We start from the raw sequence: 24,881 nt of genomic DNA, 5'->3' as shown, positions 1-24,881 counted from the left end.
CTTTCTTGAACCTAATTACTTGGAAACCAGAAATATAAAAGATTAATTTCTGTACAATCAGATATAACAATCACGTGTCTTGAAATGATACTCTGCATAGCATTGTTATGCATCAGGGAACAGAATGATTATCAAGTCTTCAAAGCACAGATTAATTTTAAAAACAGAAATTTAGGGAGAGATTGGAGCCTGGTGTATTTAGAGACCCAACATATTTTCTCTTTGCTTGCAGAGCTCTTAGTTTTTATGTGCGTCCACAATTGCTTTGTGATGTTAGGAGGCAAATGAGTATTAGAATAATAAAAACGTTGGGTTGGAGAAACCTTGAGAAGTCTAGTCCAACCCTCTGTGCTGAAACATGACCAAGTACATCTAAACCAGGGGTCGGCAACCTTTCAGAAGTGGTGTGCCAAGTCTTCATTTATTCACTCTAATTTAAGGTTTCGCTTGCCAGTAATACATTTTACATTTACAGGGGCTGGCAGATGGAACCCCAGGCTGGCAGCGGGCTGAGCAGGGCCGGTGGCCGGGACCCCAGGCTGGCAGCAGGCTGAGCCGCTCTGCTGCTGCTGGTGTGGGGTTCTGTCCGCCGGCCCCTGCCAGCTGGGGTCCCCGTCACCAGCCCCGCTCAGCCCGCTGCCAGCCCGGGGTTCCATCCATCCAGGCAGGACATGCTGAGCGGGGCCGGCGAACAGAACCCCAGGCTGGCAGCAGAGTGCCATTGAAAATCAGCTCATGCGCCGCCTTTGGCACGTGTGCCATAGGTTGCTGACCCCTGTTCTAAACCATCCTTGACGGGAGTTGGCCGACCTGTTCTTAAAACCTTCCATGGTGGGAATTCCACAGCCTCCATTGGAACCCTGTTCTAGCGCTTAACTACCCTTAGAGTCAGAACATTTAAATTAATATCTAACCTAAATCTCCCTTGCTGAAGAGTAAACTGATTAATTCTTGTTCTGCCTTCAGTGGACATGGAGACAATCAATCATCGTCCTCTTTATAACGGCCCTTAACATATTTGAAAACTCTTATCAGATCCCCCACCCTCATTTTCTTTTCTCAAGACTAAATACGCCCAGTTTTTTTAACTTTTCCTCATAGGTCAGCTTTTCTAAACACTGTCATTTTTGTTGCTCTGCTCTGCACTCTCTCCAGTTTGTCCATTTTTTCTAAAGTGTGGTGCCCAGAATTGGACACACTACTGCAGCTGAGGCATCACCAGTCCCTAGTAGAGTGAGACAAAATGGAGAATTGGCCTGAAATCACCAAGATGAAATTAAATAAAGACAAGTGCAAAGTATATTGAAGAAAAAAATCAAATGCACAATCAAATTTAGAAGCTGGGAATGGGCGACGGGATGGATCACTCTGATTACCTGTTCTGTTCGTTCCCTCTGGGGCACCTGGCATTGTCCACTGTTGGAAGACAGGATACTGGGTTAGATGGACCTTTGATCTGACTGTTCTTATGTTCTAACTACAACATGGGGAATAACTGGTTAGACGGAAGTATTGCTGAAAGGGAACTGAGGGTTATAGTGGATCACAAATTAAACATGAGTCAGTGTGATGGGGGGAAGGATAGCTCAGTGGTTTGAGCATTGGCCTGCTAAACCCAGGGTTGTGAGTTCAATCCTTGAGGGGGCCACTTAGGGATCTGGGGCAAAATCAGTACTTGGTCCTGCTAGTGAAAGCAGGGGGCTGGACTCGATGACCTTTCAAGGTCCCTTCCAGTTCTAGGAGATGGGATATCTCCATTAATTTACTTATTTATTTATTTACTAGAAGACTAATATAATTTTGGGATGTATTAACAGGAGTCTTGTATGCAAGACATGAGAGGTAATTGTCCCACTCTATTTGGCACTGGTGAGGCCTCAGCTGGAGTACTGTAACCAATGCTGGGCGTCACAGTTTAAGAAAGATGTGGACAAAGTGGAGATAGTCCAGAAGAGAGCAATAAAAATGATAAGTTTTAGAAAACTGGACCTATGCAGAAAGCTTTAAACAACCAACCAACCTGGGCAAGTTTAGTCCTGAGAAAAGAAGACTGAGGGGGGACTTGATAAATCTTCAAATATGTTAAGAGCCATTCTAAAGATGATTGATTGATCTCCATGTCCATTGAAGGGAGGACAAGAATTAATCAGCTTAATCTACAGCAAGGGACATTCAGGTTAGATATTTATGAAAATGTTCTAACTAAGGGTAGTTAAGCTATTGAACAGGGTTCCAAAAGAGGTTGTGGAATCCCCACCATGAAAGATTTTTAAGAACTGGTTAAACATCTGTCAGGGATGGTTTAGGTTTACTTGGTCCTTCCTCAGTGCCGGGGTCTGGACTTAATGACTTCTCGAGATCCCTTCCACTTCCACATTTCTATGAGTCTATAAGTTTGTCTTGCATCCTTGTATCTTTGTCTAGATATTTATTGATGTGACTTTCATTCCATCTGATTATAGATAATCTGATATTTTTCTATGGCATCATTCTATGCAGTATGAACAGAGATGTGTTCGTCTTTTTGTTCCCCTCTCCTTTTACACTTCACATTTGCTTCTGATTTTGGAAAATGATGTTGTATCTCGAGGTACAGCTCGATAGAAAATGCAATGTTTTATCGGCCAGTAAGGAATGTTTACTGCAGATAAATTGGGATTCAAATAGTCTGCAAAAATCCCAACTGAATTTGCTTTCTGAACTTTTTCAATGTGCTGTTACGTTTTCCTGATTGAAGTGCAGTTTTCCATTTTGCTTTAGGAGCGCTAGAGTAAGTCACATCAGACTGGTATAATCTGTCTACTTTGGAGAAACTCTGAAAGAATACATTGAAGTGGTACGGTATGTCGCAGGCAAGGAGGTTATAGATACTCTCATCCTTCTGGTATAACTGCATCTGGAATAGTATGTTCACTTGTGTGCACCTCATTGCCAGAAATGTACTGATATATTGGTGGAGGGAATACCCAGACCTGATTAACATTGAAGAGTTTTTCAAAAGGGATTTGAATGAGGAAAAGGTGGTTCTTCATCAGCAAGGAGATGGAAGGAGTTCCAAGTATAAGGGGAAGAGTGTGAAAAGGATACAGAAAGAAGGGAGATTTGGTTGTAGCACAAATATCGGGTGTGTAAGAGGAAAAGCAGAGAGTTAGGTAGGAGTGGAGTTGTACATTCTTCTACGTGGAAGGCAAGAGTTTGAAATTGATGTGAAAGGCAAAGAGAAGCCCGTAGAGGTTTTGAAGAAAAGTGAGTAGGATTGAGAGGAAGATAGTTTTAGAAGTTCTACGAGGTTTCCTTTTTAATCCAGTTTAAGTCAAGTTGCTGTAAAAACATTGCTAAATTGTACTATTTCTTACTGAGCATGACTGTGGCAAATGTGTATTCATTGCATATATTTCTTCATTTAAATGTAGTTATTTTCCGTGCAGCATTAAAGTAGCTGTGGCTTCAGAATATGGGGGTGGCCTTGAATACATTTGATTAGTCCCCTGTGTCTTACAAGATGCATCCACTAAACAAAGATAAGCAGTGGAATATGTAAATATGTGATCTGGGGTCTTTTCGCCCTTTAAAAATACATTTGAAATCCCCAGTTTAACACACGCACAACCATTTAGATTCCATGCCATGCAAGTTGCAAGCACTGTTTAATTTTCATGAAGGTACTGTACCTTTGTTATCTATCTTAGGGTTCTATAGTGCCACCCATTGTCATAGTATTTGAGAACCTGTCAAGTAAAATAGATTAGCAGTATCAAAGTTTCTGTTGGACTTCATGGAGTTTTTGGCACTTCTCACTTTTTGGGGTATAAAAATTCTGCTTGTGGCAGAGTAGTGTGTTAGCGATTGGGGATGAAGAAGGGGTCAGGTAGAAGGGGATGTTAGTGTTGTGTATGTCCTCCTTGTTATGCTGGAAAGGCTTTGTCACCATGGAAGGCTTTGCAATGTTCCCTAGGGAATTGTGTGGGCATCCATGGCATAGAAACCAAGTGAAGGGGTGTGTGTGTGTAGAGAGAAACTTATTCAGGAAATTGCTTATTTTAACTGCAGCGTGGTGTGCTTGAAGTTATTCAGATATATAGGATGGGATTCTCAAAGGAGCCTAATGGAGTTAGGCACCCAAACAATTGAATTTCACGTGACATGGATACATGTGCTAGCAGGGTACTTCAGACGTGCAGATGTTTTGCTAATGAGTACCCTAGTAGTCATCATTTATCTTTCTCCAATTAAGATAACTGTTCAATGGGTATAAAGTGGTAAAGAGCTATGGCTGGGATTTTCAAAGGAGCTGTGAAGCCAAATTCTGGCTAATGCAGTTTTGTTCAGCATGACCGTGCAAACTTGCAGTGAAATAGAAAGGGCTCAGAGTATATTTTCTCACAGCTGGAGTGACCCATGCAAGCTGGTATTTGCATCAGAATAGTTCCGTTGATACAGGAACCCTGGTCTGAAAGACCCATCCTGAATCTGATACTGCCAGTAGAATGGCTCATAAGAGAGGAATTGAAATAGTTTTGTTTGTAAATGTATCAAATTAAAATGAATGCCAAGATATTACTTCCAAATAGAATTCTCTGAGATGTTTAATAATGGATGCCCTTTTCCAGAAAATTCTTCTTAAAAGGAAAATCAACACCAACTACGTTTAAAATAACACTCAATCTGAATTACGAGACAAAAGTAAAGAAACTCCTTTTGTCTTTGTCTTCCTCCTTAACTCACTGTGAGTCCGGTTAGTGTTGGGGGCTCAGAATAGTGTCTGGCCCTATGTGTATTACAATGCGTAGTGCAGTGGAAGGTATGAAAGGTGAAATGATCACCTCGGTTCTTAATTTACTTGCTTTTGTTCTTCACATCAGAGCCTTAAAATTAGTGCTCGTATTTTGTGTCACTATGTATGTGGCGTGGCAGGTGTTTTAAATAAAACAAATCCTCCAGCACATGGTAAATCACCAAGCATTTGTAAAAAAGAAATATCGAGGTGGCAATTTAATTATGGCATAGAAAATGCACAGGGAAAGTCGTTCCCAGTTGGGTAAGCACAGAGAGACTCTGTATCTCTTTTTGAATGAGGGCAGGTTGATTTCCCTCCCATACATGTGTGCACAAAAACAGTCCTGCAAGGTGCTGAGTGCCCTCCCCTCAATGATGTCCGGGGGAATTGAGGGGGCTTAACATCTTACCAAGATAGGGTCATCAACATAGCGTCCTGCTTGCGAATGGGACAATTTACAATAGAACATCGTGTAACCTCTTAACTATTGATCACATCTATTCAGGACGCTATGTTGATGACCCTATCTTATGGTTAAGAGGTTACACTCCCCTTTTCCTCCTCAGACTCAGTGGGGTTTTCTCCAGACTGGCTAAACGCAAAGGAGAACCATCTTGAGGTTTCTAACCCAGGGTCGTCATAGAAGAAAGACTTTGTCTCTCATGCCCACTTTCCCTACCACCATCAGGGAAGTGCTTTTGCTTGACATGGGCCTTGGTCCAAGCAGAATGTGCCCATGTGTCTTTACTGCAATCATGCCCTCTTATCACCAATAGAATGAAGTGGAGAAAGAGGTAGAGCTCTCTGAACCGCATACCCTTTTGCTCTCAGGATGCAGCAGCTCAAAACCAATGAGTTGTGCTTATCCTCTCCAGTGTTAGCCCTAGGCCAGCAATCGCCCTTTTTCTCTATCTGTGCTGTGTTGCATTCTGTATTCTTACATCTCCTTCTTTCCTCCAGGTGTTACAGATGAATGTGTGTAATTACATTGATGTACCAGGGCCATTGTGTCTCTGGAGGAGGAGGAAACAGGAACAATAATTGTGATAGTGCCTACAAAAGCGTTACAAGTTTGGTAGAACAATATAAGTTGTTTCCCCTTTTATAGCACCCCCTATCAGAGGACCTCAGATCACTTTTACAAACAATGGTAATGGGTTCATTTTAAATACCTGGATCAATAGCTGAACTTAATATTATTACTTAGCATGTATATAGGACTGTATGTATTCAAAGTTCTGTTTGGATGTTAGCTAACTTGAGGATCTTCTTGGCAAGGCAGGTTAAAGTGACATGAGCAGAAACTAAAGCAAGCCATGTCCTTGGTGGGGCATGTTCTTTCCTAGACCTTTTAAGTAATCCAGGTTTAGGGAGGCCAGATGGGGAGGCCCCAGACAAGGAGTCATTCCTCTAGGACAGTGGTCACCAACTGGTTGATAGCGATCGACTAGTCGATCCTAGAGGATCTCCCAGTCGATCGCGATCTCCGGTGGTGTAGCAGGGCTGCCGTTAAGGCAGGCTCCCTGCCTGCCCTGGCCTCACGCCACTCCTGGAAGCAGCCAGCATGGCCCTGCAGCGCCAGGGGTGGGGTGGGGGGGCAGGGGTTTCTCTCCGCGTACTGCTTCTGCCTGCAAGCATTGGCCAGGAATGGGGAGCTGTGGCCAATGGGAGCTGCGGGGGCGGTGCTTGCAGAGAGGGGCAGGGTGCAGAGCCGCCGGAGGTAAGTGCTGCCCAGTGGGAGGTCATACCCCAGCCCTGAGCCCCCGCCCGGAGCCAGCACCCCAAACCCCCTCCTGCACCCCAAGCCCCAGCCCTGACCCCCACTCCCAGAGCCAGCAACCTATACATCCTCCTGCACCCCAACACTCTGCCCCAGCCCTGACCCCCCCACCCAGAGCCTGCACCCCAACCCCCTGCCCCAGTGCTGACCCCCCTCCCAGAGCCAGCACCCTGTTTCCCCTCCTGCTCCCCAACACCCTGCCCCAGTCCTGAGCCCTCTCCTGCACCAAACCCGCTGCCCAAGGCTCACTCCAGAGCCTCCTCCCACACTGCAAACCCCTCGGCCCCAGCCCAGAGCCTGCACCCCCTACCGAACCCCAACCTGGTGAAAGTGAGTGAGGATGGGGGAGAGCAAGCAATGGAGAGGGAGGGGGATGGAGTGAGTGGAGAGGGGCTTTGGAGAAGGGGCAGGGTAGATCCTGGGTTGCCCTTAAATTCAAAAGGTGATCTTGGGCATAAAATGGTTGGAGACTGCTGCTCTAGGATCTGTTTCTGGCTCTGCCGCAGACTTCCTGTATGACTGTGGTAAATCATTTGTCTCTGTGCCTCAGTTTCTTCATCTGTAAAATGGGGATAATATAAAGACTCTGGAACTTTTCTAAAGGGGTGATGTTTATGGTATAGGTGTTCTTTATCCTTTTAAAAATGAAAGCCTACAAAACATACATAGGGGCCTCTCTGCCTGAAATGGCAAGTTGCTGAGAATGGCAACTGGATAGATGCCCTGAAACAAAACTTGGGAGTAGTGGGAGTGAAATTGAAATGGTAAGGGGGAGGGGACAGGGTCCTTGTATTTGAAAGCAGTCACCAGGAAAAGACTGTGATGCAGGTATTAGATAATTATCCTTTGCTAGTCTATTATCCGGGAAGGTTTGTTAAAACAATCTTGTTTTAAATATTTGTTGCACTTTTGCTTTGCATCTCAGAGCTTTTGACTTTTTTACATATAATTGAGTTGATGGGATGTATCTTTACAGTAGCTAAAATGTTTAAAAGAACAGTATTTAAATAGTTTTTGATCAGACTCTACTGTAGTCCGGAGATCCTTTTAAAAAACCAAATAAACCAAACAACCCTTTACCACTGAAAATCTGGTTCTTTAACCATTTGGCACATGTTCTTTAGTCAAGTTCAACAGAGAGCTGAATACAAACTAAGTTCCCCTTTCTCTCACTTTTAGATTACTCCAGTGGTGGGCATCGGCATCATCCAATGATGTCGGCCCAGCTCTGGTAACTGTATTTAAACAAAATCGTTACTGCAGAGCCAGTAAAACAAGACCAAAACATTTTGGTGATATCTCCCCAAAAGTATTAATTGCAGATCTTTAAAATATATTTTGGGAGTTAAAGGTAGGACCCCTCTCAGATATTAAAAGTACAATGAATTTTTCCATCAGATTTTCATTTCAAAGTTATTTTCAAACGTGGAATGTAAAAAGACCCGTCATAGTTTCTTGATTTAAGATAACACAGTAGACTGAGTCTGGGGCAGTTCGTATAAAAATATGCAGTTGGAATTTTTGTATCAGTGTATAATCTTTTTTAACAGTCATATAAAATTGTGTAGTAAGATGCAGAGTCATGTAGTTTTAATTAAGACTCTTCTAAGTGACATAAACAGTGTAACCCTTGAAGGACATGGTACTGCACCCATTGAAGTCCATATTAAAACTCCGGTTAACTTCAGTGGTGCAGGATTGCAGTAGGAAGGACTAGGCTAGACTCCTTGGGACTACAGGTTCAAATTCTCACAGGGTCATCTCAGTCCTTTATTCTTCCAAGGTGTACACACACTGAGTTTTGTGAGGCTCACTATGTGGGTAAGACCTAGCTTCTGGGTAAAGCCCTAATAACTGAGTTTCTTTGCGCTTGCTTGGATGCTAAAAATTCAGTGGCTCTGTGCCACATTTCCTGAGGAAAATCCGTTACTTCTTCCTTCGCTGCTGTGTGGGGTGCTGTGCTGGTTGATTTCCTGATTGCTGCTGCCCTGTCCCCAAAGGTAGATGCATTCCAGTTATTGTTGAAAAGATTCCTGTTTGTACAGTTAAATGCTGCTTGGATTCCTTTGGGAAGGCACAAGGTAGAGACGTAGCAGGGGCTAGTGTAAAAGACTTGGGGTCAGGAAATGTAGGTTCTATTCCTGACTTTGCCACTGAATGTGCTGCATGATCTTAAGCATCTTGCTTAACCTGTGATCTGTCTTCCCATCTATGAAATGGGGATAATAACTTAGGCTTTGTCTACACTAGAAATTTGTACTGCTTCAGCATATCCGTATAGCGGGGGGGAGGAGGGGGAACCTTTTTTCTACCAGGGGCCATTGACCCACAAAAAATCAGTTGTGGGCCAGGGGGAAGGTGACGCTGAGGCTCGGGGCTTCTGGCCTGTGGTGCGGAGACTTGCCACGGGCTGGATAAAATGAAGCAGTGGACCGGATCCAGCCTGTGGGCCATAGGTTCCCCATTCCTGCAGTATAGCTAAAGTGGTACAACCAATCCAAGTGTGGATGCAGGTATGCTGCTTTAAAGACATTTTATACAGGTATAGCTATTGCTATCCAGGAAGCATAAAGCACCTTTATACCAGCATAATTGAATCCACATTAGGGCTTTACCAGTGTAGGTATTTTGAATAATAAAAGAAAAGCCCTTCTAACTGAAATAGTTACACCTATAAAACTCAAGTGTAGACCAGCCCTTGGTCACCTTTGCTAAGTGGTGTGAGATGCTCATCAGCAATGTGCTGATATAAGTGCAAAGTGTTACTGGTGTTTAATATTGGGATCCTCCGGCAAGCTGCATAAAAGTACCTCTGTACTCAAGTAATGAAAGTGATTTAAAAGGCTCGAGGCAGAAGCTTGCTACTTTTATTTCCTGGAGATTAAAATGTTCTGAAGCCTCGAAGCCTCTGTTCTTGACATCTGTTAAAATCTAGACTGTCACCCTTTTAACTGAGATCATTTTTTAAAACCGAGCGGTGCAACGGTGTGGATTTCCTCAGCCTTGCTTGCATGACCCGTGTGGGGCACGGAAAAGAGACCTTCCCAGCTAAAATCGCCATAAAATAGTCTCCTTGAGCGGCTCCGTTCCCAGGCGTTGTCTCTCTCAGCCCCCCCTAGCCACGGCCCCACTTCCCTGCACACTAGCTTGGTATGCCGAAGCTGCAGTGTCTGTTCGCTGCTTTATTTACGGAAGCAGCAGGGCTGAGATTGATTGCGCCGGGAGACAGTGTGTGGATGCGGGAGGGTCACAGCACATGCTCAGTCCTGTCAGTCCGAGGGCGAAGTTTCTGCGTTCTGCGTGCAGGCTTAGGTCATAGCACAAGCTCAGTGAAAGCTCTCTGAGGTCTCTCAGACGGCATGTGCCTCCATTTTGAGTGGTTAGAGTAGAAAAGGGCAGAGTTTTACCAGTAAGTAGGGGTTCAGGAATACAGCTCACCCCACAAGAGCCTGTTAGAGTCATGGATGATCCAGTCAGCCCCTGCAGGTAGGCTACAGCACTCTGGCCTCACCTAGGAAATGATGCTTTTTTTTTTTTTTTGCTTCTGTTTGTGACTTCGGAAAGGTTTTATGAAATCATTTCATCCTGATTGCATGCTCCTCAGACCCTTGTAATCCCATCAGCCGTGCTGTACAGCTGTTTGTATGGTGCATGAAAGCAGTGTTCAGACAGAATCTGCTGGCTGTGGGATGCATGTAGCAAAACGTTGAAGCTGCGTGGATTGTTCCCCCTCCCCCCCCATGATGCAGTTTTAATTTCAGTGGCTTTCTCTGCATGCCAAGCCTAAGGCACGTCTGCAGGGAGCTGCAGAGCCAGTCTGCAGGATGCAGTGGTGCTTATGTGGCTGCAAGGAAATGTTTGGGCCTGCAAGAGACTGTGTTTAGATAATGTTTCAGGGAGGGTCGTAGATCTGCAGCCATTGGTTGCTTTGGAGGTGGGTGGAGATGGTTGTGATTGAGAACCTGTTTCCCAGGGCAAGTGATAGTTCTGGTGATAATTTTTGAAGTATCTGAAAGTGAATAGCACAGTTCTGCTTGCCTGTCACAGCTGTGAGCAACAAACGTGTGTGTCTAAAATGTGACAATGTTGGCAAAATGTATTAGAAATCTTCATTAAGAGAAGCTTATCACGTGACAGCTGTATGAGCTGTACCCACATCTGTTGAAGTGGGCCAAAGTAGCATCTGTAAGAATTCAGACCGGATGACTATATAAAATAGATGCCATTTTCCCCCTTCTGTCTCCCCGACCCTCTGTATGTGAATTGGCATAGAAGCTGCTCAAGCAAGCCCAATAGATGTGTGGCAACTGTTTTTTGAGGTCCGTGCCTAACTAGGGAAAACAGTGAATAAGTTGTCATTGCTGATTATAAACAGGATTTGGGGGGCTATATATGTTAAGCTAAATGAGCAAAAGGAAACTTGATTCTGCAGTGCTGTTTTGCTCAGCGAACCAGCTGAGCTTGTGCAGTGATGAATGAAATAGTCAGTGCTGGTCTCATACTGACCTCTGCCTAGCCAATTGGATTGCAATATGATGGACTGGACTTTATGCCACTTTACTGTAGTTCTTGATTCAGAATAACTTGTCTGCCAGTTGTTGGAGTATTGAGTTCTAGGGTGACAGGATGGCTCAGAGCACTGGTAATAGAACGTATACGGCTTTTACCTGCAGGTTGCCAGTTCAGTTCCAGCCTGTGCTGACAGTTCAGTGGCTTGGAGGTTACTAGTAAGTAAGTATATACATTGCAAACACTGGCACAGCATTGGCACTGACACCCTGGTTGCCAGTCTCAGCAGAGTCCAATTAGTGAATGAGCCATAACTGTTGAGTTATCCTCTCACCCAGGCCAGATCAGTCCAGTGAACACCATAGCTCCTAAAATTTTGTGTCTCCCTATCTTTGAGTAGTCATTGAGCATGAAATAAAACTGAGGCTGTTTAGCTAGGTGTGGACTGTTGCTGATTTCTCAGTGGCTGGGGTTGTATGTTGTGCCAATATGGTACATGAGTGATTCTTAATATTCTTTGCTCTTTTGTGTGTGTAGATAAGGGATGTATTCTTAAAATCTTGCTGAAAAGTTGTGTGTTGGGCTCCCCAAAACACTGTTTCCTAGGTACAGACACATTGGTTAGTGTGAGCCAACGCTTGCTTACTCCGAGGGGGTGGGTCTATCGGGTCGGGGTAAGGTATGTTGGTGAGGTAGTGCTGCACCGTGTTTGTGCCATTCCTATCCTGGGGATAAACAGGCTTTTGTTCTCCAGGGGTATCTGTCCAGCACCCTTTCCCAGCACTACATGTGTCACAGATCTTTAAAAATGAAAAGGGGTTTTAAAAGATACTGTGTTCTGGCTTAGAAATGAAAGCTCCCTGATATTTATTTTTGAAAAGTATCAAACTTAAAACAGTGGAGGTGGAAAAGAATTAAAACCCCTCCAGGTCATCATAAAACATATATTTGTCAGACAAAAATATTATATTTGGAAAACAAAAAATACTACTTAAAAAGCATGATATACTAAACAGTTCAGTCTTTGCTAATCACTTGCACATGGTCAAATTCGTGTACATAGTATATATTTCTTACATTAGCACCCAGAAGCCCCAGTCAGATGAGAGCCCCTTGTATTGCTGTACAAACAGACTAAGATGGTCTCTGCCCCAGACAGCTTACACGTGACTATATTCTAGGAATGCTTTATGATGTACCATAGCTGATCTAAAATACTCTCCTCTATTGCTGTGTTTCATGCTGCACAGTTCTTCCATTTTTCTGAGCCATTGATTTCTCCCTCACTACTTCTAGCACCATGTGCATACACACTCATGCAGATTTCTAAACTGATTATCCTGTTGAAGGAGGAGAGAGAGCCAATGTAGGATGAACAACATTCCTGTTAGGTTTGTGTCTAGGTGTAGGAGCTGGCATGCTTTGATGGAATGATCTTGGGGCTGGGAGCTAGAAACTCCAAAGAGCCATCTCTGCCACTGACTGTGTGGTCTTGGACAAGTCATTTAACCCCTTGGTGTCTGCTTCCCTTCAGCAAAATGTGGGTGATACTTGTTACGCAGCAGGTGAGAGGGAGCGGTGGTGCAGAACTCTTCCATTGCAGAGGTGCCTGGAGGCCTTACCTAAGTTGGGGGCCCATTATGCTAGGCGCTATACAGACATATAGTAAAGGGCCGTTCCTTCCCCAAAGGCCAGTGTTTGTAAAATCAGTTTGAAAATGTAAGTGCGTGTAGGGCAGAGTGTGCACTGGGTACCACTGACAGATTTCATTGCCAGGTATTGTAGTTCTGGATTTTGTTAATAGCCTTGGTTCATGTTGTGTTGGTGACATTTAGTCAGTAAGATTATACCTACAGCTTTGTTTCTCAGAAAGTTGCAATTTGTTTTTAATTAGAAGACTTGTCCCTCCACATCAGTGCTGCTGTGCTGACAGTCCCTTGTGTCTTGCTTTGTACTTCCCATAGTTCAAGACTTGCATCCCCATTGTCTTCCTTCAGGCCCAGGGGGAGCCTGCCCATACCCCCTCAGTGGTCAGAGGGGTTCGCTTTTGGGTGATGCCAGATATCTCCTCTACCATCCAGTTCCTTTTGAGGTTGCTGCTACATCTGCTGCAGTCCCCACTAGCCCAGTGAGCAGGACTAGGACTGAAAATTGGACCTTTGTCTCATGCACAGCATGACAGAACTCTGGCAGTACATCACCAAATCAGCTCTTGGGGACAATGTTATAAGCAATGCAGAATTCAACTGATAGACTGCTCGCAGTTCCAGTCGAGGGAATTATGGTGACCTTCATGTGTACACTCTCATATTTTAGTGGACTTCTGTTTTAGGAAGTGCAGAGATGTTGAACACTGACCGCTTTAAAAATGATACTGATGTAAACACCTTTAACCTGGTATAACTCCATCCACACTAGCGGGTGTTGCTACATTATCTATGTATTTTTCCAGACTGATTGTTATAGCAACACAAAAAACTGTGTATACCGGCTACAAAGATGGTAGAAATCCATACAGACTGTACCGTGAAACTAGTCCACTTTTCCAGTCTGTCCATCAGATTGCCCATGTTTGCAGTCCTAATTTTGAAGAGAGTAAAATACCATGTAATATTAAATAAATAATGGTAAAAGGAAACTATATAAAATGACTCATACTTGCAAGCAGAATACTAGCAACACAGATAAAGGCAGTCTTAGATTAATCCTGAAAAAAGTTTAAAATCTCAGTTACTTTTAATCATTTATGTTGATGGTTTTATTTTTGCATTTCACTCATTTTGACAATGGAAATGAATAGGTCAGTTACACTTTGGTTTATACTTGGGGAGAGTATTTTTAGGACTAAAGCAACTTTCTACCCCGAATGTAAATCTGATTCAGGAATAAACCCAGGCTCTGCCAGAACTTCCATGTCCTTGTTGATACCTATAAGAAGAAGCTGTTGCCTCTGCTGGCTCAGGAAACTTTTCAGCTTCTTGCCTCCTCAGAGAGCTGTGTGGATGTGGGATGTTCCTTCACTTCCTTCATGTCCTGATTGCTAAAGCAGCCAACAGGATGGAACTTGCGCTGAAGATACACTGTTGCTACACGTTTGCTCATTCCAGCATTAGATTTAGTAATTGCAAAATCCATTCCATTTTTTACTAATCCCGTAACTTTTTTATAAATAATATAAGTTTGACTCCAAACCAAAGTTACTCTCGCATTATTTTGCCAAATATATTTTTAAAAAAACAGGGTATTAAAAAAATTCAACATAAACTGTTATCCTTGTTTATAGTCAGCTTCGAGTCACTTTCGTTTTCTGGTTCTATCCTGTATGTCAAGAGGAGATTTCTAATAGAAGAAGGGATCTTAAATCTTGCAGAATGAAGATGTCATAAGATCCAATGGCTGGAAGCTGAAGCTAGACACATTCAAACTGGAAATTTGGGGCAAATTTTTAACAGTGATGAAAATTAAGCATTGGAGCAGGTTACCAAGTTATGTGGTGGATTCTCCATCCCTTGAAGTCTTTTAAAAGAAGATTGCCTGTCTTTCTAATAAAAAGTGTGTCTCACCCATAACTTTGTCCTGGCTTATGCGAGAGGTCAGACTGATGATCATAATGGTCCCTACTCATCTTAAAATCTGAGGGCTTGTCTACTCTACCGTGCGGGGTCAGTCTAAGATAAGCAACTAAGGCTATGTGACTAGCGTAGCTGAAGTTGACGTACTTAGATCTACTTACCATGGTGTCTTCACTGTGGTAAGTCGACTGCTGATGCTCTCCTGTGGACTCCGCTTGCGCTCCTCGTTCCGGTGGAGTACCAGAGTTGACAGGAGAGTGTTCAGCGGTCGATTTATCGCGTCTATACTAGATGCGATAAATCGACCCCCGCTGGATTGATCGATGCCCGCCGATCTGGCGGGTAGTGTAGACAAGCCCTCAGATTCCTAATTTTGTATCACTTGAGTTTCCAAATTTGTGAATGTTTCAGTTTTGCTTAAAAAAAAAAAAAAAGTGAATTACAATATTACGTGTTAATAGAAATTAATCATTCACAAAAACTCTTCTAATCGTGTTGTTTTGTACTTTCATGCTCTGCTCACCACTCCTATGTTCACACTATTTTTTTCCAGAGTAAAAATTGGGGCCTTAATCTAGTTGATAGTGTTCCTTTTAAGTTTGAATTTTCTAAGGCAAAACAAAGAAACAAAACCACCATCACCAACAAAAAACCATTGCCATGCGCTGCTATAAAGTGTTTGAAATTCAGAAGTGCAGTGATGAAGACTAGTATGCCAGTTAATGCTGAACAGGAAGAAGTGTTCAAACTTTGTGACTTTGTTGTCTTTTATGTTCTTAAGTGTGTGGGTGGTGTGGTGTGCTCTTTGGGGTGTGGTAAGGAAAATTTTGAACCCTTTTTTATAGATGCACAATACTAACCAGGAGAGAATGCTATTCTATGAAGTGTCTCTTGAATGATATACTGGTTGCCTTCCTGGACTCTTGTTAGCCTCTTGTTAAAATTATGTTACCCCTCTGATGGGAAACAGGGATAATTTTCCTGTCTCCAGTGGAATCTCCCCTCTGGATACTGCAAGCTCATCCGTGCCTGAGATTACTTATAAATATTTCTGAAGAGCAAATTTTTTTACTCAAGAATGGACCACTTGTACCAAATGACAGATATTTTCAAAAACTTTCACTCCCTCCTGAGGAATTCCTCCAAGCCACTTCTTCTCAGATTGTACAAATTTAGCACAAATGAACAATTGCCATAGTTCATCATACTAGTTGTCCATCTAGCCTTCTATCCTGTCTGTGATAGTGACCAGTTCAGATGCTTCAGTGGAAGGTGCAAGAAACGCATGTAGAATTTTGCTCCTGTATTCCTATGCTTTATTTTGTCACTTAGCTAGTTTCTAGCCTTTACTTTACATTTCACCATAAGTACTAGTATCAATGAATATAAATTCCAAGTTGCTCTGTTTCTTTGTGTTGATAAACTTCTTCTGGACTCAACTTCTGGTATTTGTACACTTGCAGGATCTTTTCTTCCCGGACCCAAAGACTTGCTTCTTCTCAGGCTGCCAGAGTTTTTTCTTTGTGTTCTGAAGGTTTTCCTGTGCACTGTGATCTTTTGGCTTAGTGATGTGTATATGTTGCACTGGAAAGCAGTTTGTGGCGAGCAGGTGTCTAAAAATATTCCCAGAGACCTCCCAAGAGTAGAGCACAAAAGATTTTTGGAAAGCTGCATTGTGGATGCAGCATTTAAAGCCTGCTTGAAGCCCCTTTTCTGCCTCACCTTGGTTAATTATAGATCTCCATATACAGTGATCAGGGAAGATTCTGCCAAACAGGGGAGAGATTTAATCCTCAAGGACGGCCTAGGATGCTGTCTTATAAATAGGTTTGGTTCTTTTAAAAAAAAAAAAATTTGTTTTATTGGCACAAAGGCTCCTAACTGTTGGTCGGAGGCACTGTTGTGGGTACCCAAGGAAATTAGTCCTTGAGGGTGCATCTCAGAGAGGAGATGGTAATCGTGTGGCTGGTGACTGCAGCAAAATGTAAGTGATCCTTTGGGTGCATTGTGTGGAGAAATGTGCTGCTGATGTCCACTGGATTAGATACCAAGATCCCCACCTCTCTCTCCATGTTCATGATCCGGTATAAAAGTGTATGATTGTTGCATCGTGTGTTTTTCACATACTGACATTTTAAATTCTTTATTGCTAGATGAGGCAGTATCTGAGTAAGCATATCTGTGCAGCATGCGCCTGACTCTTGGCCCCCAAGGTTAATCCTCTGTATTTCCTCTCTTTACTGGCAGAATAGAAACAAGGGAATAGTAACTGCCAGTAGCACTGGGTCTAAACATCAGCTTTGAATTTCAGGCTCTCATGTACTTTAATGATGCCAGAAGAATTGGGCAGTGCAGAGAAGTGCTTCCTCAAAACTGCACTGGTTTTTGTACACTTGCACCCCTAGTAGTCCTGACCGGAGCCTTGCACAACACTGACCATACGCTTTAGTTGTGACATGCAGCACCTCTGCTCTTCAATCTCTGAGCCTGCCCTCCTAGCTCTTCCATTGCACTTCAGGCTCGCTCTTGAACACCCCTCCCTATTGCAGTCCCCAGCCCACAACACTTTTTCTAGGGCAGAGGTGGGCAAATGTGGCCCACGGGACCGTCCTGCCTGGCCCCTGAGCTCCCGGCCGGGGAGGCTACCTGCATCCCATCCCCTGCTGTCCCCCCTCCCCCACAGCCTCATCTCGCCACACCGCCAGTGCTCTGGCCTGCCGCTCCTGCTGCTCTGAGCGGCATGGTAAGGGGGCGGGGAGCGGGGGGTTGGATAAGGGGCAGAGGGTCCGGGGGGGGGCGGTCAGGACAGGGAGCAGGGGGCGGTTGGAGGGGGCGGAGCGAGGGATGGGGAACGGGGAGTTGGATAGGCGTGGGAGTCCTGGGGGTCCTGTCGGGTGTGTGTGTGTGTGTGTGTGTGTGGATAGGCAGGGGAGTCCTGGGGGGCCTGTCAGGGGGCAGGAGTGTGTATAGGGGTGGAGTCCTGGGGGACGGTCAAGGGACAAGAAGCAGGGGGAGTTGGATGGGTCGGGGATTCTGAGGGGGGGCAGTCAGGGGGCAAGGAGGGGGCCAGGCTGTTTGGGGAGTCACAGCCTTCCCTACCCGGCCCTCCATGCAGTTTTGCAACCCCGATGTGGCCCTTGGGCCAAAAAGTTTGCCCACCCCTGTTCTAGGGCATTTCAGTCCTGGCGTGAACAACTCCCTGCTGTTCTGAAACGGCGTAGTTTCCTTGGGCAGAAACCATCAGTCTTGGCAAACTCTACTAATGGGATGCTGGTTTGTTGTTGCAGATAAATAGATGAGTGACTAAACCAAATGGGCTAAACTAATTTCTGTGTAAGCAAAGTTAGATATGAACCTAGATCACAAAATAGCCTGACCTACAAACAAAAATACTTATTTTTAAACCTAGTGCATTAAAGCTTTGCGCCATCGTGTCCTACCTCCTCTTTTTCATTCTCATCTTCACCCCTTAACTGCTTTCTTTCAAGGGCACTCGTTGGCCTCAAACCCCCTATTGCGTTAGGCTTGAAAGGACCATGCTTTATTCAAGTGAACATCTCCTAGCTGTTCCGAACAAGCCTCTCCTGGATTAGAGACTGCTAGTGCTTTGCCCTGCTCTGCTATGGATACTTCTGCCTTTTTGATATTCAGTTGCCGGCTTCCATCTCCTTTCTGTCCAGCCCCTGTTTACTTCATAGAATACAGTGTTTCCATGGCAACAGGTTACTTTTCAAAGGGAACATCTTGTCATTATATTTAATCCACTGCAGCTGAAGAGGACTGAAATATTAAGTTGTTGTTGCTATGGCTACTGCTTTGTTACATCAGTTTCTTTTGTGTCAGATTTCATATACTGTATTGGGTCCTTTTTTCCCCTTTCCGTGGAATAAACAGAGCGCCTTCCCGTTCTTGTAATTGTGCTCCACCGATATAATTTGGCTTCCAAGTCTACAGTACCTTTTAGTTTCTGTAGCAAGAGTTTTCTTCCCATTTTCATACCTTTCTTGGGGTGGTGGAAATTGGCTGAAAAAGTATCTGATAGGAATTATATGCCTCATGGAGGGGCAAGAGTCTTGCGAGCCGTAGGAAGTGCAGAGCAGTTAGAAGGAGCCCCCCCCCCAAATAATAATGGCAGAACAGTTAATCTCTTCCCTTGCCCCCATCCCACTCCTGTCCCTCAAAAATAATAATAATAAAAAAAATTCTCTTTCCTCTTCCATCTGCTTACTTACCTTTGGGGTCTATGGTATATACTGAGGAAATTGCAAGAGGAATGACAATAAGGGAAAGAGAACATTATATGGAGAGAAGTGTGAGTATTGGTGATTGGAGGGCATTTTGGGTTTCCCCATCTAACATACAAATGCAGTTAGGAAAATGGAAGCCAAGGTTTGGATTTAATGTACATTGACAATTACATCTAGGATGCTGGAGCATAATAAATATTGAGACTTTTGCATGAAATGCTTTATTATTTAAAGTCAATGTAAAGCAAATGAAAGCAATAGCTAGGTGCGTTAGAATTAACATGAGGTTAAAATATTATTGATTTCTCTCAGGGGTCCTTTGGCTTGTGTTGAAATTACTAGTAGTTTAATGACTACATTTACAGCTTTGTTTAACTCTGTTGTTTTGTTTTTAACAATATGACAATATTGTGGGTTCCTGTAACTTGTTTTAAAATGAAAAATACAGAAGAGATATGAATCTGATGAGTTTTTTTGGATGTTTATACTTAATTCAGTGCTTGTGAAATGGAGGATTTTACAATAGGTTTTGCTGCATTCGAGCATCATGTGCATAGGCAACATTAGCACACCCAGATTTGTCCCCTTGAATCCCTTAGTTCCAATTCTGAGTCTCTTCAGATCTTGCTCATCCTGATGACCTGCATGATAGTTTCGCAATATGGTAAAAGCGCTTTTGAGGAGTCACATGATCTCACTTGTGCACTTAAACCCAGGTCTCCAGCCGTGAGCAGCTAATATATTAACCACTGAACCAGCTGCCCCTTTCCCTCTTTTGGCAGCTGTGGTGGATACGTATTTCTTTTTTCTTTTAGATTTCACTCCAGTTCTCAACTTGAGACCTGGCTCAGAATACACTGCATTTTTCAGATGTAGAAAAGATGTTTTATTTTTCCAAAAGGAAAAATGGATGCCCAGCAAATGGCTCAGGGAGTTTTCCACCTTTGAGCTCTGGTCAAGTGAAAAATTCTCTAAGTTGTGTCTAGTACATGGAACATTTATTCTGTTCTGATATATGCAGTAGTGATGTGCAGAGTGTTCCTCTTTCTAGCTGTTTGTGTGCCCCTTACAGAATGAGCTGAGACACTAGAAACTTTCTGCTGATATGCTGAGGCGTTTCCAGGCCTGCAGCTGAGTTTCTCTACAGAGCTCTTTTAATCCCCCATTGAGTCCCTCTTGCTAGATCTCTTCCTGGGTACTGAGCCCTAGTGCAGAAAGATGCTCAGGAATGAAAGGGTGAATTTAGCATCTTGTTTTTCTCACTGCACATAGCTGTGATAATAAAGGAAGTGGATAAGCTACAAAATTCTTAGTCATCATAGGAGGAAACATTTTTTTTAAACAAAAATTGAATTCATTTGAATTGGGTGGTAATTTTTTATCAACCTCATTTTAAATGGTGGATTTTTAGTTTATGCTGAAGCAAAGAAATGACTGAGTTAGAAAATAAATGTGTACCCTGTATTAAAGCTATATCTTTGTGTACATACAGATATTCTTAGATTAGAGGAATACATTTTGATAGGTACTTAATCTTTTATGTGGACTAGTAGTTTTGGGAAGCATTTTAGCATTTAACTTTTTGGTGCTTATTTTTGTAGCAGGAAAGAAGCATCAGGCTAGTGGTTAAAAACAGGACTGGGATTTATGATGGCTGGGTTTCTAATCCTGTGACAAACTCCCTGTGTGGCCTTAATCTTCCTGTGCCTCAATTTTGTCATCAGTAAAATGGGGGTGCATAAAAATTGCCTACTTCACAAATGGAGGTTTAATTTACTGTTTGTAAAGTACTTTGAGACCATGGGGAATGAAAGTGCTGTAAAAGTGCAAATGGATGCTAAAAAAATGTCCATGATTCTTAATGGGCTTTGTAACTTGTAATGGTGCTCTTGTCAGTTTGAGTTGGATATTCTTGTTTTAATACAGGTTAGCATTTACTGTCTTGATTTTTGTTTTTAGAATTTAGAGAAAACTAATTTCTTTATCCTTAATTCACCCCATTGTGCCTACAATGGCCACTGGAGAACGTATGGGTCAGTAACAACCTCATGCACTTTTGCCATACTTTACAGTGACTAGATACATGGCTTAACTCAAGGTTTATGTATTTACTTTTCCCATATGAATCAGATAAAATTCTTTATATTTATACGTGCACACAGTTCTCTTAAATAATTTCCCGGCGTTTATTCATGGCTTAGCATCATTTTAGTGTCTTGCAGGTACTGAGATTTTGTGCTCAAAAGTTTGTATGAGTACATTTAAATGAGTCTATGGACTGACTGCAGTAATTGTCTCTTTTTTATATAATGTGTCTATATGTAATATTTTGAATTATAGGAATTAATACTAAAATAAATAATATATACACACACATAATAAAATAGTTTTTAAAATAGAGGTCTTGCAGAACTGTCACTCCTTAAGATATTTAAACCTCTTTGGAGTTTGTTGCACTCCTTAATACATTTTGATAGGGTCCTGAAGGGCAATGTAGTATTTCTAGCTGCATTATGGGACCACAAGCACATATGTAAGCAAAGAGCATTTATTGAGTCTGATTGGTCAGAAAGACTGAGCGCCTGAGATTCCAGACAGTCAGTGGGAGTCAGGGTGCTCAGCTTCTCTGAGAATCATGCCATATGCGTTAAACTGTTTTGCAAAAGTGTAGCTCCTAAAAGATGGGCTTCGCCAATAAGCTATAATTTCAGTGTTGGTAGTGTCTGTCTGCTAAAATATATTGAAATACAACCAGCAAACAAAAGAGGTTGAGAGAGGAGAATAAAGATGCAGATTCACTTGCCCATTTCTTTTTCCTCCAGAAGTTTAAGAAATAATTTCCATGCTGTCAGATTGCTATGTTGGCTGTATTGTTGCCTTAGAGAATATAAAACTTTTTTCATTCTTGAGCTACTCCAAGTATTTCCATAATAGCATTAAAGAGAGAGTGGATTTTTCTTCTTTCAGCATATGGTGACACTTCGGCTGCAACCAGCAACTGTGTAATTGGTACATATCCCTTTGGAGTAAAAAATCTTTGCTGCTAGACTGAGTAAAGGCACTCCACTGGAAACTTGTAGTTTTTACTTGCTTACAAATACCGTTGCAGCATGGTTGAATGATGTGAGAGTCCCTTCATACATGATTTTGTATGAAAGGGCCTTTTTTGGATAAACCCAGTCAAAACTCATTTAATTTTGTCTAAGACCAGGTACTACTGGTGAAACTGTCTGTTTTGCAGCCATTCCAATGGATGCTCGCATCTGATTTTAGCAAATCAATAATAGTAATTTCTAAAGGTTTCCAGGGCCAGGCCTAGGCAATATTTGGATGGAAGACCATGGTAACTCATAACTGATGGGTCAGTAGGTGGCACCCTTTGTACATTATGTGGGGAGGTGTCATCTTCTGGATAAAGAATAAGGAGTATGTCCTAATTCCATGTCAGTTTTTGCAAAAGCAGGGTTATCTCTTGTGATGGATAATTGCATTCCACCTTGTACTTATTTATATTTGGATCTACAGTCTGCAAAAACAGTCCCTCTTCTTCTTCCTGCTCTTTTTTGCAACACCTTTTACTATTCTGGGAATGCTGTATGAACTGGATAATAACTTCTTGTGCTCAGCTTACTCTAGTGCTCTAAACACTTCAAGAAAAATGTAGCATGAAGTTTTCATTTCAGTTACTATTTTTAGGGGATGAAAACAGCCTCAAAAGCTTTCTTAAGGCATGCTGATGTTAACCCAATATAGGATTGTGAGCTGGGGCCTAGAGGGCAGTCCGTGCCTCCTGGGTTTCCGTGTTGCAGCAATCAGCCAATGGGGCAGTACCTGTGAGGATGGATTTCATTGGATAGGCCTTGTCCCTGCAACAGGTTTTTTTGAGTTGGCTGGCTAGGGCACAGGGAAGTTGATAGTATCAAGCAAGCCACAAGAGGGCCCCTTCCTTCTGTGCCCTCAACTGGAAATTATTATTGGTAATACCATAGCACTTAGAAGCCTTAGTTATGGACCAGGACTGCGTGGTGCTTGACGTTGTACAAACACAGAATAGAAAAAACAGTCCCTGATCCAAAGATCAACTCCTTCCCTTCCCCTCCTCCCCCCATTTCCACCTGGGTAGGTATTGATTTGCAGGTTGGTGTTGCAAACCCATAGAGCTCAGGTGGTTTTGTAAAAAGCAACAGAGTCCTGTGGCACCTTATAGACTAACAGACGTATTGGAGCATAAGCTTTGTGGGTGAATACCCACTTCATCAGGCGCTTTCACCCACGAAAGCTTATGCTCCAATACATCTGTTAGACTATAAGGTGCCACAGGACTCTTTGTCGCTAGTCTAAGGTGCCACAGGACTCTTTGTCACTTTTTACAAGATCCAGACTAACACGGCTACCCCTCTGATACCTAAGCCTTAGGTATCAGTACACCTTTCTCAGGAAAAGGGGTTGGATTTGTGGCAAGCCTGAGCCATTCTAGGAGGCAAGGAGGGTTTCAGGGAAGTAGGCTATTCTGAGTTGCAGGCCACGATAAGGCCTGGGGGGAAATTCAGGCTCTGATAAAGCCTTGATTGTAAGCAGTTGGGGTAAGCCTTGTGGCCTTGATGCTTGTGATTTGAACATCAAAAAGGGGGCAGGCAGGTGACAGAGAATTGATTTACCTTCTCCCTTTTCCGTGTTGTCAAGACAGGTGTCCCCAAGAAGTTACTGTCTTATGGAATTAATAAAGCTGCAGCCACTTGGCCAGAAATTCCAGATCTGTCTTCATTGGTCTCTTCCATTCACAAAGTTCACTGCTATGTTGAGTGTATCCACTGTTTCTACTTGAATGGTGCCTTATTATTGCTGCTTTTCAGCATGCATTGCAAACATAATATCAAAAGGGGTTTTGTATTGGTACAGCATATATATTATCACATGTTTGTTCCTCGTCTATTAATGGGCTTCTTCAATCTAACAGACCAAAGGTATATAGCAAGATCTAGTGGTTAGAAATTGAAGCCAGACAAACTCAGAGTTGGAAAAAGTGCAGATTTTTAACAGTGAGGGTGAGGAACCATTGAGAGAACTTCCCAAGGGTTGTGGTGGATTCTCTGTCATTAGCAATTTTTAAATCGAGATTGGATGCTTTTCTAAAAGATAGGCTCTAGTTCAAACAAATTCAGGCAGGTCCTATGTTACAGAGCTGGTCTATAAAGGGATCACATTGGTCCCTTCTGGCCATCTGTGAATCTGTGTGTAATAATACAAAGTTTTGTTAGTTATAAGCTCTACTCATGGTTGCTCTTTGTCTTTCATGGTAGGAGGCTGAACAGCACCCAGGGCGAGATCAGAGTTGGACCCAGCCATCAGGTAAAGGATTTGATTGTTTGAAAATTCTAACAACGCGGTATAGCAATTTAATGATCTCAAGGAATATGGACTCAAAATTGTGTGTATGTGTATGTGTCTATAAGCATCTAAAATATAATATACATAATTACACATAAATACACTTGCACGTGAGCATTTCGTTAGAATTATCTATTACTCCCAGTATCCGCATAGTAAACAGGACTGTTCTTCAGCATAGGCTGAATTTTAAGGACACTTTTCAGCAAAAAAATATTTTTTATATACTACTGTAGGACTGAAGGAATCAGGTCTGCTCTTGGAAAGCATGGGAAATGAGAAAAAAATTGTTCTCATTAAAAGTAATACATTTTCAGCTGAATTTGAGTATTAAATTTGCCCAACATTTAAAAAAAATTGAACTTAACAGTAACAAAGTTATTTTTCATATGTTTTCAGAGTCTTCTAATCTTACTTCACAGCAAATTAAGATGGTAGCTTGCTGTTTGCTTTATTTAAGACATTTACCTTGTTTTTTAGTTATTTACTGAAGATAAACAAAATGGAGTCATAGTTTGGCTTAGTGTCCCTTAAAAACAGGGGAAGTCATCAAAATCTGCCAAATGCAAGAGAACAAGATTGGAAGGCCAGAGAACTTTATGTTCAAA

At 42.7% G+C, this 24,881-nt stretch overlaps 1 protein-coding gene across 13 annotated transcripts in view; it reads left to right on the top strand.

Annotated features, from left to right (window-relative positions):
• Nucleotides 1-24,881, top strand: part of RERE (arginine-glutamic acid dipeptide repeats) — a 314,825-nt gene that overhangs the window by 147,661 nt on the left and 142,283 nt on the right. For 11 of the 13 annotated variants that reach the window (XR_010594217.1, XR_006175082.2, XM_065574910.1 and 8 more), the window contains one exon: nt 24,186-24,234. Coding sequence is in view for 10 of the 13 variants with exons in the window: in XM_065574910.1 (XP_065430982.1) it covers nt 24,186-24,234 (49 nt within the window). In the remaining 3 variants the exon portion in view is untranslated. Of the gene's footprint in view, nt 1-9,741; nt 10,044-24,185; nt 24,235-24,881 lie in introns of those variants that run through there. The other 2 variants (XM_065574911.1, XM_005292879.5) reach the window with 2 other exon arrangements.

The sequence above is a fragment of the Chrysemys picta genome, chromosome 21, assembly GCF_011386835.1.
Source record: "Chrysemys picta bellii isolate R12L10 chromosome 21, ASM1138683v2, whole genome shotgun sequence".
NCBI classification, from domain to species: domain Eukaryota; kingdom Metazoa; phylum Chordata; order Testudines; family Emydidae; genus Chrysemys; species Chrysemys picta.
The sequence above is the reverse complement of the archived record's forward strand: the minus strand, read 5'-3'. Positions and strand labels throughout refer to the sequence as shown.